Source organism: Sciurus carolinensis, chromosome 3 (genome assembly GCF_902686445.1).
Source record: "Sciurus carolinensis chromosome 3, mSciCar1.2, whole genome shotgun sequence".
In the NCBI taxonomy this organism is placed as follows: Eukaryota; Metazoa; Chordata; class Mammalia; order Rodentia; family Sciuridae; genus Sciurus; species Sciurus carolinensis.
The window spans coordinates 54,275,120-54,293,112 of NC_062215.1; the positions used below are offsets into that span (position 1 = coordinate 54,275,120).

The 17,993-nt window shown below is 45.5% G+C and overlaps 3 protein-coding genes across 3 annotated transcripts; 2 read left to right on the plus strand and 1 right to left on the minus strand.

The window, feature by feature from the left end:
• The first annotated feature begins 3,367 nt into the window (after positions 1-3,367).
• On the plus strand, positions 3,368-9,245 carry LOC124979364 (transmembrane 4 L6 family member 5-like). The gene is made up of 5 exons (XM_047543826.1): positions 3,368-3,538; positions 7,860-7,940; positions 8,595-8,731; positions 8,956-9,137; positions 9,220-9,245. The coding sequence occupies exons 1-5, from the start codon at positions 3,368-3,370 to the stop codon at positions 9,243-9,245; spliced, it is 597 nt and encodes a 198-aa protein (XP_047399782.1).
• Positions 9,246-10,540: 1,295 nt separating this feature from the next.
• Vmo1 (vitelline membrane outer layer 1 homolog) lies at positions 10,541-12,427 on the minus strand. The gene is made up of 3 exons (XM_047547773.1): positions 11,583-12,427; positions 11,363-11,478; positions 10,541-11,088 (listed from the first exon to the last, which is right to left on the minus strand). Exons 1-3 carry the CDS (start codon positions 11,763-11,765, stop codon positions 10,791-10,793), a joined length of 597 nt encoding a protein of 198 aa, XP_047403729.1. The 5' UTR covers positions 11,766-12,427; the 3' UTR covers positions 10,541-10,790.
• Positions 12,428-13,653: 1,226 nt separating this feature from the next.
• Positions 13,654-15,134, plus strand: Gltpd2 (glycolipid transfer protein domain containing 2). The gene is given in 5 exon segments (XM_047547774.1): positions 13,654-13,732; positions 13,735-13,935; positions 14,116-14,130; positions 14,206-14,353; positions 14,448-15,134. Coding segments are annotated over 5 exon segments (984 nt in total). The 3' UTR covers positions 14,989-15,134.
• Positions 15,135-17,993: the final 2,859 nt, after the last annotated feature.

Below are 17,993 nucleotides of genomic sequence, written 5' to 3' on the forward strand. Positions count from 1 at the left end.
ATATATATATATGCCATTGTGTATATATACCACAGTTTCTTTATCCATTCATCTATTGAAGGGCATCTAGGTTGGTTCCACAATCTAGCTATTGTGAATTGAGCAGCTATAAACATTGATGTAGCTGCATTACTATAGTATGCTGATTTTTAGTCCTTTGGGTATAAACCAAGGAATAGGATAGCTGGGTCAAATGGTGGGTCCATTCCAAGTTTTCTAAGGACTCTCCATACTGCTTTCTAGAGTGGCTCCACCAATTTGCAATTCCACCAGCAGTGTATGAGTGTGCCTTGTTCCCCACATCCACGCCAACACTTATTATTGCTTGGGTGCTTGATATTAGCCATTCTTATTGGAGTCAGATGAAATCTTAGGGTGGTTTTGATTTGTATTTCTCCAATTACTACAGATGAGCACTTTTTCATATATTTGTTGATCACCTGTATATCTTCTTCTGTGAAGTGTCTGCCCGTTTCCATAGCCCATTTATTGATTGGGTTCTTTGTATTTTTGGTGTAAAGTTTTTAAGTTATTTATAATTTTGGAGACTAGTGCTCTATCTGAAGTGCAGGTGAAAAAGATTTTCCTCCCACCTCTGTAGTCTCTCTTTCACATAATTGATTGGTTTCCTTTGCTAGAAAAAAGGTTTTCAATTTGATCCATCCATTTATTGATTCTAGCCTTTATTTCTTGTGCTCTAGGAGTCTTGTTAAGGAAGTCTGATCCTATGACAATATGATGAAGATTCAGGCCTACTTTTTCTTCTGCTAGGTCTAATTCCTAGTTCTTGATCCAGTTTGGGTTGAGTTTTGTGAGGATGTGAGTGAGGGATTGAGTTTCATTTTGCTGCATATGGATTTCCAGTTTTCCCAGCACCATTTGTTGAATAGGCTATCTTTCTCCATTGTATGTTTTTGGCACCTTTATCTAGTATGAGATAACTGCACATATGTGGGTTTGCCTCTGTGACTTCTATTCTGTACCATTGGTCTACCTGTCTATTTTGATGCCAATACCAATGCCATTTTTGTTACTAATGCTCTGTAGTATAGTTTTAAGGTCTGGTATTGTGATACCTCCTGCATCACTCTTCATGCTCAGGAGTACTTTGGCTATTCCAGGTCTTTTATTCTTCCAGATGAATTTATGATTGCTTTCCTCTATGAGTAATGTCATTGGGATTTTAATTGGGATGGAATATTTTTAAAGCATTAAATAAGTCAACAGAAAACAAAACCAAGTATCAGTTATCACAGTAATTGCCTGTGAGTCAGAGGCAACCCTGATGGGAAAGTTCAAAGTATTTTCTTTTTTCAGGTGTCTTCTCATTCAAGAGGTCAATTCTTCATAGCTTTTTCTCTATTCAGCTTCTCTGTTTTTATAAACAACAGGATTCCTCTCAGATTCTGGCATTCAGTTTAGTGATAAGTTTTCTCTATTATCCATATCTGTCTAGTGTTTTGAGCTGGACTTTGGGAGAAACTATATCAGAAGTCTGATTGGCTATCATTTCCATGTGGTACCACTTTTCATTGCAAGATCTGTGAAGGGGGCTGGGGAGATAGCTCAGTCGGTAGAGTGCTTGCCTTGTAAGCACAAGGCTCTGGGTTCGATCCCCAGCACCCAAAAAAAAAAGATCTGTGAAGGCCTGTGGTATTATTTACTGCTACCTTCATCCTTTCCATGGGTACTACCACATCCTACTTGGGTTGTCGGTTAATTCTGTAGGGGGTTGCACAATCCTGTTTATGCCTGAGACTAAGCTGGGTCTCAGTCCTAAACTGTGAATCCCTGTATCTCTAACCATAGGCCATTTATTAATCCAGGGTTTAATGACTAATCTCTGTATCAAAAACTACTCTTTACATTGTGGTTGACCAAAACACAACTCAAACCAATTTGCATCATCAAAAGTTTCCAAGGTTTGTATATGATACATGACCAGTAATTCCACATAATACCACCACAAAAATGGGAAGTTATACTCCAAGTATGCATGATATGTCCAAAATACATTCTATTGTCACGTATAACTAAAAAGAACAAATAAAAATAATAATAAAGACTATTCAAAAGGAGTACCGATGGTGGAAGCACATGCCTGTAATCCCAGCAGTTTAGGAGGCTAAGGCAGGTGGACCATGAGGTTAAAATCAACCTCAGCAATTTAGTAAGGCCATAAGAAACTAGGTGAGACCCTGTCTGTAAACTAAAATATAAAAAGGACCGGAGGGGCTGGCATTGTAGCTCAGTTATAGAGCACTTGCCTAGCATTTGTGAGGCACTGGCTTCAATTCTCAGCACCACATATAAATAAATAAAGGTCCATTGACAACTAAAAAATTTTAAAAATAAAGAAAGACTGAAGTGGCTCAGTGTTGAGCATACCTGGGTTCAATTCCTAGTACCAAAAAAAAAAAAAAAAAAAAAAAAGGTTCCAGGGAGAGATCAAGCTGCTGATCTGCTGGATCTGCAGATTCAAATGGTATCATCACACCTCTGTATCTCAACTGTTTTTTCTATCTCTCAACTGTTTTTTCCTCTGGACTTAACTTCCTGCTAAAACAGAGAGGCCCTTCCTTAGGGTAAAAACAGGCCACTGGCAATCTCAGCAACCTCAAAAAGACAGAATTTTTTTTTTTACCTCAGAATGCTGAATGACAACAACAACAACAACACAAATAAATAAATTTTAAAAAATGGATTCTCATGGAACTGGCTTGGATTATACAGTCATCGCTGAGGTCAAACGTTGAGCCCAGAGAATGGAATGTCTAACAATCAGGCCTCAGTCTCCAGACTACCCTGAAAAACAGGAGTAGTCTCAAAAAAAGAAGGGATCAATCACAAATATTAAGAATAAGAAATGAAGCCAGGTGCTGTGGCATGTGCCTTTAATCCAGCAGTTGGGAGGCTGAGACAGGAGAATCATAAATTTCAAAGCCAGTTTATGCTGCCAGTTTACAAATACTCCCCTTGTCCTAAGGAATCCTTATAACAAGCTCAGGAAGCAAGTGGTATCACTCTACCCTTGATAGAGATGAGGCAATTGTGACACAGAGACATGAAATGGCTTGGTAATGTCTTCAAACAGGTAGGAATCAAAAAGGGACTATGGAGAGGTATGTGCAGAAATAGAAGACACTGATACCAAGCAAGTTTCAGTGTGTGTCTAGCTCCCCCACCTGTGCCATCACCACATCCTCCCTTTACTCTCACCAGCTGCACCTGGTGATAAGGGCCGCTCTCCCCTATCATTCTGATCCTGCCAGTTTCTACCACATATTTTCTCTGATCATTGCTCACACTTCAGCCTATTTTCCTCTGGAACTGGGAACTTCCAATTCACTTTCATTCACTGCCCGCCATGTGCCTGAAGATGTGTGCCTGCTGTGTGGGGCTCGCCCTAATACCTCTTTCCCTAGTCTGCATCCTGGCCAATGCCCTCCTGTTGGTGCCCAATGGGAAGACCTGGAGCAGTGACCAACTCAGCTTGCATGTCTTCCTCATGGCTGGCTTCATCGGCGGGGGATTGACGGTGAGGCGACTAGAGCACAGGCTGGTGGCCAGGGGCCTGGGCACCACTTTAAGGGGTCTGAATGGGAAGGGAGGGCAGAGGGAAAAGGACAGAACTCCAGAGGGATGGCAAGTGCTTGGTGGGGACTAGAAACATGCCCAAACCCCCCTCCACACTCAGCACTCTGTCTACAGCCCTGGAGGAGCCCTCAAGGACCTGAGCTGAATGTGTGAAGGGCAGGGGGAGGCAGGGAGGCTCAGTCTCTAAAGAGCTCCCCTTCTGGGTCAAAGCATGTCCTACCTGCCCCTCCCTGCCTCCACAGCTGAGCAGATGTTGGGACCCTTCACTACAAGGAACTGAAGCAGAAGCAGCAGCTGGTTGGTGTGGGAGGTTATCAGGGCAGGGTAATAATGGGCATGGGGGGTGCAGCAAATGTCTGGAGCCAGGAAGTGATTGTCACATCAGTCACTCTACCTGTCAGCTCAGTGTTGCCCTTCCCCTCCTCCACAACCACACACACTGGATGCCCACTCCATGCTGCTGGGTGCTAAGGATAAAACTCAGAGCTAGGTCAGTACAGCAGAGAAGGTCGCCCCCAAAGTCTTCCTGGAGATTAGGATCTGTTGGGGGAAGTGGAGGAAGTTCCCAATTTAGGGGAAGTTTTGGATGGTCAACTTAGTGATGTCTTTGTGGGGTGAAGATGAGAGATCTACCCAGCATAGTTCCCATCTTTCAGAACAGCTGACTGATAAAAATGCTCTAGAAGCTCTCACCTGCATCCCCTTTCCCCGGCCACACCTCTATTAGCTGAGGCAGGATAACTAGCAACTTAACTAGCAACTCCCTCTTACCTTCTCAGGTCTCTTCCACTTCCCTTCTCTTGCATAGATTCATGGCTGTTGGTCTCTGTTCCATCTCTCTGACCTCAACTCCCTCTGAGATGCCACACTCCTCCCAGGCCTACACCACTCACCCAGTGTCACATAGTGTTTCCTTCTCCAGCCTAAACTACCTACCCCCACTCCTACACCCAGTTTGACTAGTCTTCTTCAGGGGCCATGTCCAAGGATGTGCTCCTAACATTCCCATTCACAGCTATCATCCTCCCCCTCCACACATTGAGTCACTCTCAGGAAGTACCACCTTATGCCACAGGGACACAGACAAGGTCCCTGCTCCCCTGGAAGCTTGTGTTCCTTTGTGGGGGCAAATGGTATGAAGGAAGCAGGACTAGAAGCCCCATGAGAGCAAGGACTGGCTGTTTTGTTGGTTGCTGTATGCCTGGTGCCTAGACTAGTGCCTCTGCCTAAGAGGAACTCAGTTAATAGTCACTGAATGAATGAAGTAAATAAATAGGCAAGATGATTTCAGACAGGAGTGGGTGCCATTGAAATAAAAATAGATAGGGCTGGAAGTTTATTCAGTGGTAGAGCACTTACCTACCATGTTGAGACACTGGGTTTGATCTCCAGAACTACTGCAAAGCAGAGAGAAAGACACTATTGCAAGAGAGAGAGAGAGAGCACACCATTCAGGCATGGTGCACATTCCTGCAATCCCAATTACTAAGAGAAAGATAATGCAAGGTGCAGTGGTACATGACTGTAATCCCAGCAAATTAGGAGGCTGAGGCAGGAGGTTAGAAGTTCCAGGTCAATCTCAAAAACAAATGAACAAAAAAACTCAGATAATTATTACCAGAATCCCATACATGCCTCTCACCAGGCACTACCCACCACCAAAAAGGGTAACCATTATTCTGTCTTCTAATCCCATAAACTAGTTTGATCTCTTCAGTACTCTATTTAAAATGAAATCATACACTATGTGTTCTTTCCTGTGTGGCTTCTTTAGCATAATATTATATTCATGAGAGCCATCCATGTTATTTTGTGCAGCTGTAGTTTTTAATTTCTTATGCATTCCATTGTGTGAATACACTTCAATTTAAACATTCTACTGTTGATGGACATTTGGATGGTTGCCAGTTTGGGTTTATTGCAAATAACGTTGCTATCAACATTCCTGTAGGTGCCTTAGGTGAACATATGTGTTTATTTCCATTGTCACTCTTAGAGAGAAGTACACTGCTGATTCTTAAGGTTTGAAAATACTCAGGGCTAATAGTGGCAAATAGTTTTCCATAGTTTTGTATCAGTTCTTCCTGTCAGCACACAGCATGAGAGTTTCTAGTTGCTCCACAGCCCACTGGATTGAAGTAGATCCATCTGGCTATTGTGTGGAAAATGGATAGTTTCGAGGTCAGCCAGAGAAGCAGAAAAGATGAGACGATGTCATGGAGGGGAAGACAGGACCTGGAAATAGGCCAGAGGCCATGGTGATAGAGAAAATGAGCAGATTTGAGCTATAAACCGTGTTGCCTCCTGAACTTATGATGACTGCTGCTCTTTTCATAAAGACAATTAGACAGCAGGGAGCAGACAGGGAAGCTTAGACCACAAAAAAGGAAACTAATACTTTGACCAGAAGTAAAATTCTCAAAGAGGTGGGTCATTCAAAATTGTGTAAATCTGGTTTGGGGGTTGGAACTCAGTGGTAGAGCACTTGCCCAGCATGGCAAGACCCTGGATTAGATCTCCAGCAATGTAACACACATACAGACTCACGAACGCCAGCGCACACACACACATTAGTAAAGCCAGAGGTATCTTCGGATCCTGAAACTTCCCAGTTAGTGACCTCACCAGAGAGGGTAAGCAATGGGGGTCAGCACTGGCCCTGGATTGGACCTAACAGAGGAAGAGGCAGGTGAGAGTGCTGGTGGAAATTTGTTCAATTCCTCAGTGTTTTCTCTGAGGTTGCTGTGGATGATACAACAGAATTAAAACGCTCAGTCCCTCCCCTGGAAAAGAACAAAATCCTGCCTTGCATGGTATATGCCAGACAAGACCAACAGGGAAGGAAAGATCAAAAATGGCTGCAGAATTCCAGGGATGGGAGAGGAACAAAGAACCTGGCCTCTGCAATGACGATAAAACACAAGGTTGGAGGCAGAATAAGAGCCTCCAATGCCTTGCTTGGATTCAATTTTGATAGGATCCTCCGTGAGGGACTTGAGCAGAGAGAAAACCAAAATGAAGAAGTTCCTGTTCCCAGAAACTGAACCCCAAAGCACTTTCCCACTGAGCTACAATCCAGACCTCCTTTTTGATTTTGAGAGAGATCTCTCTGTGTTGCCAAGGCTGGCCTTGAACTTGCATCCTCCTGCCTCAGCCTCTTGAGTGCCTGGGTTTACAGGTGTGCACCATCACACCCAGCAAGACCAAGTTTAATCTGGTGGTGGCATGTAGGATGTGTGCGGCATGGCATGGGGTAAGAGCTTTGGGAACTTGGTAGGGAGGCTAAGAACATCTTCCTCACAGAAGGTGATTAGGAATTGAAGGAGGGAAGAAGGAGAAAGGACTAACAGATTCAGGAGCCACTGAAGGAACAGTCAGGAAGACTGAGGTCTGGCTGGGTGCAGAAGGATTAAAGTTTTCCAGCCTAGGTGACCTGGTGGATGCTATTATTCAACTATGAGCATGAGGATATCAAAGGGAGATGAATTTGGAAAAATCTGAGGTCATTCTGAGGCAGGCTGAATCAGACCTAAAATCAAGACATTTGAGTGAACACAGCCTTTGGGCAGTTGGATTTGGATATCCACGCATGTGGAGGTGACTATTGGCAGAGGGAATAGCTGATTCCCTGGGAGGGGATGGACTTTGTGAGAAGAGTCACAGGATATAAAAGAGATCCGAGGCTGGATCATGGGAAATCTCACAATTCACATCAGAGCATTGTGAACAGACTCTACCTGGCTCACCAGACCTTCTAGCACCATACTTCTTCCCACTGCTGAAGGCATTTATACCATTTACTCTAAAGCAGTCCTTGACACTACGCCACCAGTTATCTCATTAAATCCTAAGAACAACTCTGTGAAGTAGGTTCTTAGAACCCATTTTACACAGGACAAAACTGAGACCCAGAGAAACCAATTGATTCATTGAATGTAAGGTAGTGTGGCCCTGGTCTTCCACCCAGGCCCTCCCGATTCCCATTTAGAAAGGCACCTAGTGTGTGCCAAGATTTATGGGGAGTGTTTAAAAGTGAAGCCAACCCTCAAGGAAACTAGAATAAGCACACAGATTAGGTAGGCACAGTAAATAATGATAAAGTAAGGTAGAGCCCAACAATGCTCCAGGAGAGGTAGAGATAAGGTCTTCCTGTAGTCCAAAGGGCTGAGGACATCATAGACAGCTTCCAGAATAGGTGAAGACCTAGAGGATATGGCTTGTGATGGAGGGCTTACACTATCACTCCAACTGCTGTCCCACAGGTGCTGTGTCCCGGACTCGCAGCAGTTCTGTTAGGGATCAAGGGCTGCTGTGGAGCAGGCTGTTGTGAACATCGCTATAGGGTGAGATCCAAAATAAAAGGATATTTGGGAGCTGGGGTTGTGGTTCAGTGGTAGAGCACTTGACTGGCATGTATGAGGCCCTGGGTTTGAGTTTCTTCACCGCATATTAATTAATTAATTAATTAAGATCCATTGATAATTTAAAAAAGAAGAAGAAAAAGAGATTTGGCGGGGCTTGATTGTGCACACCTGTAATCCCAGTGACTCAGGAGGTTGAGGCAATAGATTCTCAAGTTCAAGGCCAGCCTCAGCAACTTATAGGGCTCCTGTCTAGTAAATAAGAAATAAAAAGGGCTGGGGATCTATATCTTTGACAGAAAACCCTGGGTTCAATTCCCAATGCACCCCCACCCCCAAAAAAGAGAGAGATTGGGGATTCGGTCTCCGAACTCTCACAGAGCCACAGCACCCTCTACAGATATCCTAACCCTCATGAACCTCCGCTGCCCTTAGTTTTGCCTAACTTCAAGTGTGGGGTTTATAAGAAAGTGTATTTTTAAGCGCTCTTTTACAGGACTGTATCCCCTCCCCCGGGAATGTATTTTTAACCCCGCTCCAGAGGAGCTCTGCAATGTAGGGGGCGGAGCTAGGCGCGGACGGTTCACCACTGGGGAGCGGGCGCCCCTCTTCAGCCCTCTTCCACACCTTGTCCAGGTGCCACCTTCAATATTCTCCCCGGCTTTCGGAATGCTTGGTGCCATCTACTGCCTCTTAGTGTCAAGAGCCGGCCTCCGAATTGGACCGAAATGCTTAATGAACGGCAAGTGGGACTACCACTTCCGAGAAAGCTCGTAAGGCTTAGCCTGTATGCGTGACCCCCTTTCGCTGCATCTCGCCTTTCCCATGCCCTTCCCACGTGAGCCAGGAAACCTGGGTGCCAGTGAGCCTCAGGAGAGTTCCCTCCACGTGTTCCTAACTAGTCCTTTGAAAATCCCATTGGGCGCGTGCACGGGAGATGGGGGTGGGAGGGGGGCACCCCGTTATCTCCTCCACTCACTTGACCCTATATCCACAGGGGCGCTTACTTGAGCAATCGTACTCAATGGAATTTGTGCGAGGAGCCACCCAACGTGGTGCTCTGGAATGTGACGCTCTTCTCCGTGCTGGTGGCTGCCTCTTGTCTGGAGATCGTGCTGTGTGGCATACAGCTGGTGAACGCTACTATTGGTGTCATTTGTGGCGATTGCAGGAAAAAAGGTGGTAGGACAGCGTGAGGTGGGGTTGTGGAAGGACCTGCTTGCTCCTGGCTACGTCCTCACTCACTTTCTCTTTTCCGCAGGGCTCAGCTCACTGAGGCTCCACTGACCGCCTGGTTACCCCTGCTTGCTCCTGGACCCCTGCCTGGCCCGCGCACTCCCTGGCTCCCTGGAATAAACCATTTCGAGTCCACCCCAACCCTTCCGGCTCAGATTATGCCCTAAATGGCAGGAGGGTATGAGGGCCTCCTGAGTTTGGCGTTCTCCTGACCCTGTTTGGCGCCCCTGAGCCCCACTTTTTATTTTTTTCAGAGTTATTGAGCTATTCAGTTGCCTAGGAAATACAGTGGCAAAACAAAGCAGATGAGTTCTGTGCTCTCAAAGAACTTAACATTCCAGGGGCAGAAAACGCTATTTATATATATATATATATATATATATATATATATATATATATATATATATGTTTTAGTTGTATATGGACACAATGCCTTTACTTACTTACTTTTTTTTTTTTTTTTCTTTTTTTTGTGGTGCTGAGGATGGAACCCAGTGCCTCACACATGGTAAGCAACCACTCTATCACTGAGTTACAGCTCCAGCCCCGGAAAGTGCAATTTTTAAAAGAAGTAAAGGATTATTTCGATTGATGGTTAACACGTTTTAATTTATTTGTTAATTTTATTATTTATTTATGTTCAGTATTGGAGATTATTGAACCCAGGGCCTCACATATGCTCTACCACACCATTGAACTACATACACCCCCATGCCTTTTTGTTTAGTTTTGAGAAAAAGTCTTGATTAATTACCCAGACTGTCTTCCAACTGGTGATCCTCCTACCTCGGCCTGCCAAGTAGCTGGGATTACAGGTTTTTATCAGGGCACCCAGCTATAAAAACTTTTTAAAAATACATTGATAATGGAATAGATATTGACTGATGGAGACGTTTTTGTTGTTATTGTTTTAAATGACAGGGAAAGTGTGAGACAGTGAGAGGTGAGCTAACATCTGATGATGAGCTAACCATCTGGACACCTGGGGGATTCCAAGCAGAGAGAACAGCAATGAAAGACAAAGGTCCTTAACACTATTTAGAGAAATCATGTTTGGATTTTGCAAGGGAGGCATAGAAACTACAGAAAAAGACACTTTAGCCTCCTAAACTCTAGAAAATAAAGACATAAAGCCATTGTAGCATTGTCACCTCCTAATTTGGCAGAAATTTCTTAATTGGAGGTCACTGGTAACTCAGAAAGGAGACAACCTGGGCTCTTAATGGGGGTAGGGTATTTAAAGATGTCCTCAGAAAGCCAGGAACTTCCTTCACTTGTGTGTTGGGGGTGGGGGAAATTATATATATATATATAATATATATATATATATATATATATATACACACACACACACACATACACACACACACATACACATACACAAGTTTTTCTTGACTAAGGGGCCCATAACTTGCAGCAGCCTACTGTGGACTTCCTAAGATCTCACTCAAATGTAGACCTTACCCAGTGCTGGGTAGAATGTAAACAGGAGACACAATTTCTCATTCCTAAAACAAGCCAGACCAACACCAAGATGAAGATGGGACTAGCATCTGGGCTAGCCAAGGACAGGACTGCAACAAGGTTAGGACAAGGTTAGGTGAGGCAGCAGAATACTCGTGCATCATTAAGTGCAGTGTCATCACGAAGGCCTCTAGGCTGCTCAATCTTGGTCTGTAAGCCACACGCACCTTTCGGGCAAGGGGCGCTCCAATCTCCAAACTTTCCCCAGTCCAGCCCAGGCCCCTCCAACTCCGTGCCATCTGAGCATCGGAAATGCATGTTGTTCGCAGCAGTATTGTCCCCAGGGGTTATAGGTGCTTCCATGCGAAGTGAGAAAGCCACTAGGAAGCTGCCACCAGGACACCACAGAGGCTCACTCCATGCACCCCACCTGTAAGGGAAGAAGAGACATGTTGGCTCTGTGAGCACTCCCTACCCACCTCAAGCCAACCCAGGGACTTTTCAAGTCAGGTCTAGGGCGACCCCATTCAGTTGGTTTAGCCACCTGACCTTCCCTAAGGTGCAGATAGGTGGACTTCTATCCACCTCAAGTCTAAACTGCCCTACAGCTCAAGAGGAGCCTGTCTGCTAGGAGAGGGCATGTAACAGGAGGGTAAGATACATGCCCTGACCCTAGGAGAGGCTTGGTCCCTGCCCCTCCTCACTTTCCAGATTGAGACTCCACAACTTGAGTGTTGAGCTCAGCGTTACCACGTGTGCAGTGCAGCCGGATCCCATTCAGAGCCGTGTCATCACCAAGAATGCCTTGACGGGGCTCTACCTGGATAGTGAGAAAGGAGGGAGGATGAATCAGGGGATTGCCATCCTTGGCTCCATGGCCCCATGCCATCTCCACCCCTCCAGGCCCTAGACCTGAGTCCTCACCTTGAGTGAGAACCCACTGGCAAAGTATCCATCAGGACACATTTCAGGTGGGGCCCAGTCGCCCCAGGGGCCCCCATTGGTCACTTCAATAACAGGGTAGCCGATCAGTCCATCTGCCAGTGCATGTTTGCAGTACACTGCCCACAACAGCAGCAGCAGCTTCTTTCCTGAACCTGGCTCCATCCTGCAGTGTCTATGAGCCAGGCCTCTTACGCAGTTTATATCAGTTTGGTCCCTATCAGCCCCAATCTAGGCTCCAATTGCGGAAGGGCCTCCAGGATTAAGTGACATTCAAAACTAATCCGTTCTGGGAACCCCGGACTTCAGGAAGTTACAATCCCATAGCTAAAAAAAGGAAGGGCAGTGACAGTAGGCAAGAGATAATAACTACCTACTAAAGGCTTATGATCGGCCACAAGTTGTGGTTAATGCTTTGCAGGCATTTACTCCTCACAACAATTTTAGGAAATTTGAATTACCTTTCCTATATTGGCCCAGAAATGACAAATGATTTGCCTGAGGTCACAACCAGCAAATAGGGAATCATTCTAGCACTGGGAACAAAGTCCAGGGTTGGCCTCAAAGTGATTTCATGGGAATCTTGCCAGAGACAGGATCTGTCAGGGGCAACCCAGGGAGCTCCAGGATGTGAGAGGACATAGAGTGACCATAAGGCAAGAATTCATAAACTGTTGGAATTGGGTGGGTCTTCATATAGACAGACTGGAGTGCTTACCCTTTGAGAATATGGGGCACCAGATATACCCAACTCTATGAAGTTTATGGACAAAGGTATGAGAACTCCCACCACTTCCTGTATCCCTGCTTTCTTGTCTTTTTTTTTTTTTTTTTTTTTTTTTTCCTTTTTAGTACTGGGGATTGAACCCAGATGCATTTAACCCACTGAGCCATATCCTTAGGCCTTTTTTATATTTTATTAGAGGCAGGATCTTGCTGAGTTGCTTAGGACCTTGCTAAATTGCTCAGGCTAACCTTAAACTCATGATCCTACATTCCTTGGCCTCTGGAGCTGCTGTACTGTGCCCCAGCTGTAGTCTTGCTTTCTTTCCTGAAATGCCTTTCCCTCCATGACCACCTGGTGGACTTCTAATTTACAAAACAAAAAGCAAACAAAACATGTCTGGATTTGTTAGAGAAACCACCCCTGATTTGCCTCCCCTTCATACACATAACCTTTACTTACTCAATACATATTTGTTTAGCAATAATGAGTTTTGGCCCAAGCAATATTCTAAGTGCATTAAGCATCCAAGAAAAATAAGGCCCCTGTCTTCATCATCGCTCCAGTGGAGCAGACAAATTGAAAATTCTCCCTTAAAGGACTTTAAGCTCTGAGTAAACACTTTTTTATTTTGGAGGCCTAGAAGGGCCTGGCATGTGGAAGTAGTTAATGAAGATAATTCTGATAAATGATTGAGGACGTCAATCTGGAGTTAAAAAATTAAACCACAAGAATGTAAGGGATAAAACCTAAAGTACACGATTCAAAGATCAGGTACCTAGATCATGACAAGGTCCTCTGGGAATAGAATGGAAAATTTAGAAGTGGGTGTTCCCTGGATCTCAGAGAGCCCCCATCCCATAACTAGGGAAGATTTATGGGGTAATTGTGGTCAGCTTTCCCATTTACAGTTTTTTCACAAACATTATCATTTAATCCTCACCTGAGGCTTGCAAAGTACCCATTATTATCCTCAATTTATAGTGGAGGGAATCCAAGTCCAGAGTTAACTAACAGCTCACATCAGTGCTGAGTAGGGGCACTGTTTCTTAACCTAGCCTCTCTGCCCAGTAATACCATAAGCTGGCCCTACAGGAAAAGGAAATGCAGAGATAGGTCATTATTGCCAATTCCCCCAAATCTTCATTCAGCCCCTCACCCTAGCGTAGCTGTCCTCTGGGGCAAAGGACACAGGGGAGGGGGTCTTAAAAGGTTAATTATTAATCCTTTGCATCTCAGAGCACTGCCAGAGTCTTTCCCTTCCTGGAGGCCTATGATGACACTGACTGGCTAGGGGTTACTGAGTGGGCAGTGGCCTCAGCAGCAGCCATGGGGGTCTCACTGACACCCCTTGCCTTGCCGCGTTGGTTCCGCCAGGCAATTCCTCTAACTATTTTTGTGTTGCTGCTTCTTATCTCAGTGCTCAGAACCTTGGTGAGTGGCTCTTTTTCCCTCCTCCTACTCAGGGAAGAACTCAGGAGTCTAGGCCCTCAGAATCCAGGCTCCCTTCTCCAGATCTCACTGCTCAGCTTCACCTCTTCCCAAGTGTCCTGTCAGGCTTAAGGCCTGGGGCGCAGTCCTGCATTCCAGAGGGTCCATGCCCTTCCAGGTATGCTCATGACAAGGCTGTGTCTGTGAACCCCAGGTAGAACCCTGAACAGGGGAAAAGACAGCTAAGCAAAGGGTCTGGTGAAAGATGGGTCCTCTTCCTCATCTCCCCTCTTCCATCATGAAGCTGAGAGTATAGCAGGAAGGACTAGATTCTTAGGGACAAGTTGTTCAGCGCCTAACTGGGCTGCTTGCTAAGTAGGTTCGGAGGACTAGGGGCTCTGCTCTCACTCCCTTCCCATCATGTCTACCCCTAGATTCAGTAAGTGTCAGAACCTCTGGTGGCCCCAAAAAGGGAAAAGTCTCCCTGTCTGGGGCCTCCGGGAGTGCTGGGTCGCATGATAAGGCCCTTTCATGCCAGTCTGAATCTGGAAGGGGATGTGGAATTGTTCCAGTATCTGGCAGGATGGAGGGAACTAATCAGATGAGTGATCGCTCTCTCACAAGCCAGTCCTCAGTTCCCTATTTCCTTCGCCCTCTTTCAAATCATCTCCCCCATCCCACCACCAAACATACAGGTTCCTAACTCCCCTTGGCTCCATCTTTGCCTTCGTCACAAGCGAGGCCTTCACCAAGGTGACAGCACTCGAGGCTCGCGTGCACGGCCCAGATTCCACCCACTACACATCACTGGCAACCCTGGCGGCGTGAGAGAAGCGGGCAGGACTGCTGGAGCCGCTGGGAAGGGTCCCCAGGGACTCGGCCGGGTCTTCGGGCTCACGAACACTGCTCTTGCTGCACGGCGCGCTGCGCTGGTCCCAGCTCTGCCTCCACCGGGTGGCGTCAGGAACGCTTGGAGGCCCGGACGCCAGTGTGCAACGCGGCGAAGTCTACCGCAGCGTCCTGGCCCCGCATCACCCCTGGCTAATCCGTCAAGCCGCCCACCTCGCTCTTCTCGTCCTCCCAAGTCGCGGCCGTTTGCTGGAGCTGGAGTGTCCAGGAACCCGAGAGGCGGACGCGCGAACTGCGCTGGCCCGGGCCGCCGGCACCCTGGAGGATGTCTACAACCTCACCCAGGGACTGCTAGCCGGACACGGACTCCTCCAGTTGGCTTGAAGACTGCGGTGGCGGGAGACTGGCCCGGAAGGAAGAGCCCTGGAGCCGGGTCAGCGCAACCCAGGGTCGCAACCCCAAAACTGGCGGGGGACCCCTGTGCTGGCAACTTGGCTATCCCGCCCCAACACTGACGTCACCGCAACCAAAGCCCGCCTCCGGCCGAGATGGTTTTGAGCTTCTCCCTCATTCTGCGTCTCAGGAAAATGGGAGAAACGGTGAGAAATAAAGTTCTTTGGCAGTCGTCAACATCAGGCGTTTTGTGTGATGACGGCAGGCGCTTAAGGGAAATAGAGTGTGGAAAGATGTGTCATCCCTGTTCCCGGCAGCCCAGAGGCTCGCTTCCCTTGACCTATTTCAACCACTCCTGTGGCTTCAGTTTGCCAACTCCGTGCCACGTCTCCAGCCCAGACCTGTCTTCTGAGTTCCACTGATATACAGCAACTCTTTCCTGGACACTTCCACAGACACCTCAAACGGCACGTGCGACGTGGATCCCACCACCTTCCCCCTGCAAATGCATCTCCTGTATTCGGTCTCCGTGAATAAACAGCACACTCTCCCTTCCACTACCTGTACATCATGCCTCACACCAGGCAGGCACTCAGTTCCCTAACTAGGTTTATTGTATGTTTACCAAATGATTCCTTGGCCACTCCCCAACAGTAGTGAACATGAAAAAGCTGCCCATTTCCTATGCAAATTCCTAACTTATACCTGAGAATATACTTTCTTCTGGAATCCAGACCCTATATCTACAACTGTGTATTCTGCATTTCTACTTGGATGTCAAGTAGGCATAGCAAACCTAACATGTTCAAACTGAGCTTCTAGTACCTTCTTCTCCTATCTATTCCCTACATAGTCATTGCTAGCTCAGAAAATACCTCCATTATTCCAGAACCTTATAGCAAAAACTTGTTATATGACTTATTTTTTCCCATTCATCACATCAACATCCAATATGTGAGAATCTGACAATTTCCCACTTTCTCCATGAGTACTGTGCTACTACCCTTGTCCAAGCCAACTTTAACTTTATAACTAATTTTATTGCAGTAGACTTTTGGGGGGTACTGGGATTTAACCTAAGAACACTTAACCACTGAGCCACACTCCCAGCCCTTTTTATTTTTTATTTTGAGACAGGGTCTTGGGAAGTTGCTAAGAGCCTTGAAAAATTGCTGAGGACTGATCTCCAACTTGCAATCCTCCTGTCTCAGCCTACGGAGTCACTGGGATTACAGGCATGGGCCAGCTCACCCGACCTGCAATAGCTTTTTAATTGTCTCTGTGACCATCGTTTCCCTTCCTATAGTGTATTGTCAGTAAAGCATAAAAAATAATGCTTTAAAATGCAGATTATATCATGTCACTTTCCTGCCCAAAATCTTCCAGTGGCTTCCCATTGCACTCAGACTAAAAATGTTTAAAGCCAGCTGGGGGCTGGGGAGATAGCTCAGCTGGTAGAGTGCTTGCCTTGCAAGCACAAGGCCCTGAGTACGATCCCCAGTACAAGCCAGCTGGGCACAGTGGCACTCTATTGTAATCCTAGCAACACCTCTGGGGTTTGAGGCAAGAGGATGGCAAGTTCAAAAGCAGCCTGGGCAACTCAGTACAACCTGTCTCAAAATTAAAAATAATAAAAATAAAAGGGCTAGGGATGTAGCTTAGTGACAAAGTGCCTCTGGGTTCAACCCCAGGACCCATTAAGTAATTAATTAAATCACAAATGAGGCCAAGGGTATAGAATGTTGCTCAGTAGTGGAGTGAATATAGATACACAAGATCCTGGGTTTAATCTCCAGCACCAAAAAAAAAAAAAAAAAAAAAAAGAGGATTATAATGAAATATAAGAAACAAGTGTAGGTCATAAAATTAGATAAACTAGATGAAATAGAAAAATTCCTAGAAAGACATAAACTGGGCCAGGGGTCTAACTCAGTAGTAGAGTGCTTACCTACCATGTGTGAGGCCCTAGGTTTAATCTCCAATACAGGCAAAAAAAAAAAAAAAAAAAAAAAAAAAAAAAAGACAGCACTCCCCTAAATTAATCTACAGATTCAATGCAATTCCTATCATTTTGCCCAGAAATGAGCAAGCCACTCCTAAAATTCATATGGAAATGCAAAGGACCCAGAATAGTCAAACAATCTTGAAAAGGAAAATTTAGCTGCAGAATCCACACTTCCAATTTCAGATATTACTATTTTCAGAAACTAGATAGTGATGGTTGCTGAACAACATTGTGAATGTTCCAAATGACACTGAACACTGAACTATGCACTTTAAAATCATTAATTTTATGTGATTTTTTTTTTTTTTTTTTTTTTTTTTTTTTTTTTTGAGAAGTGGCCTATGTGGCCCAGGCTGATCTAAAACTCTAGAGCTCAAACAATCCTGCCTCAGCCTCATAAGTAGCTGGGACTATAGGGATGCAACACTACTGGATAACTTTTTTTTTTAATGTACTACAAAGTTACAGTAATCAGGACAATATGATACTGGCATAAGGATTAAATTATAGCTCAATGAAATAAAATTAAGTACAGAAATAAATCCATACATTGGTAAATTGCTTTTTTTTTTTTAAGCTGGAGTCTCACTCTGTTGACCAAGCTAGTTTCTAACTTGTGGAGTCAAAGTGAGCCTCTTGCCTCAACCTCCCAAGTAACTGGGATTATAGGCAATGCCACCACCTCCAGCTTTGGTCAATTGATTCTTTTTGGTGATGCTGAGGATTGAATCCAGGACTTTACACATGCTAGGCAAGCACTCTGCCAGCTGGGATATATTGCCAGTCCTGATCCATTGATTTTTGACAAGGGTGCCAAAACCATTCAATGGGTCAGGAATAACCTTTTGACAATAGGGCTGGAACAATTGGATAACTACATGCAAAAGAATGAATTAAGATGGGCATGTTGGAACATGCCTGTAATCCCAATGGCTTGGGAGGTTGAGGCAGGAGGATTGCAAGTTCAAAGCCAGCCTCAGCAACTTAGTGA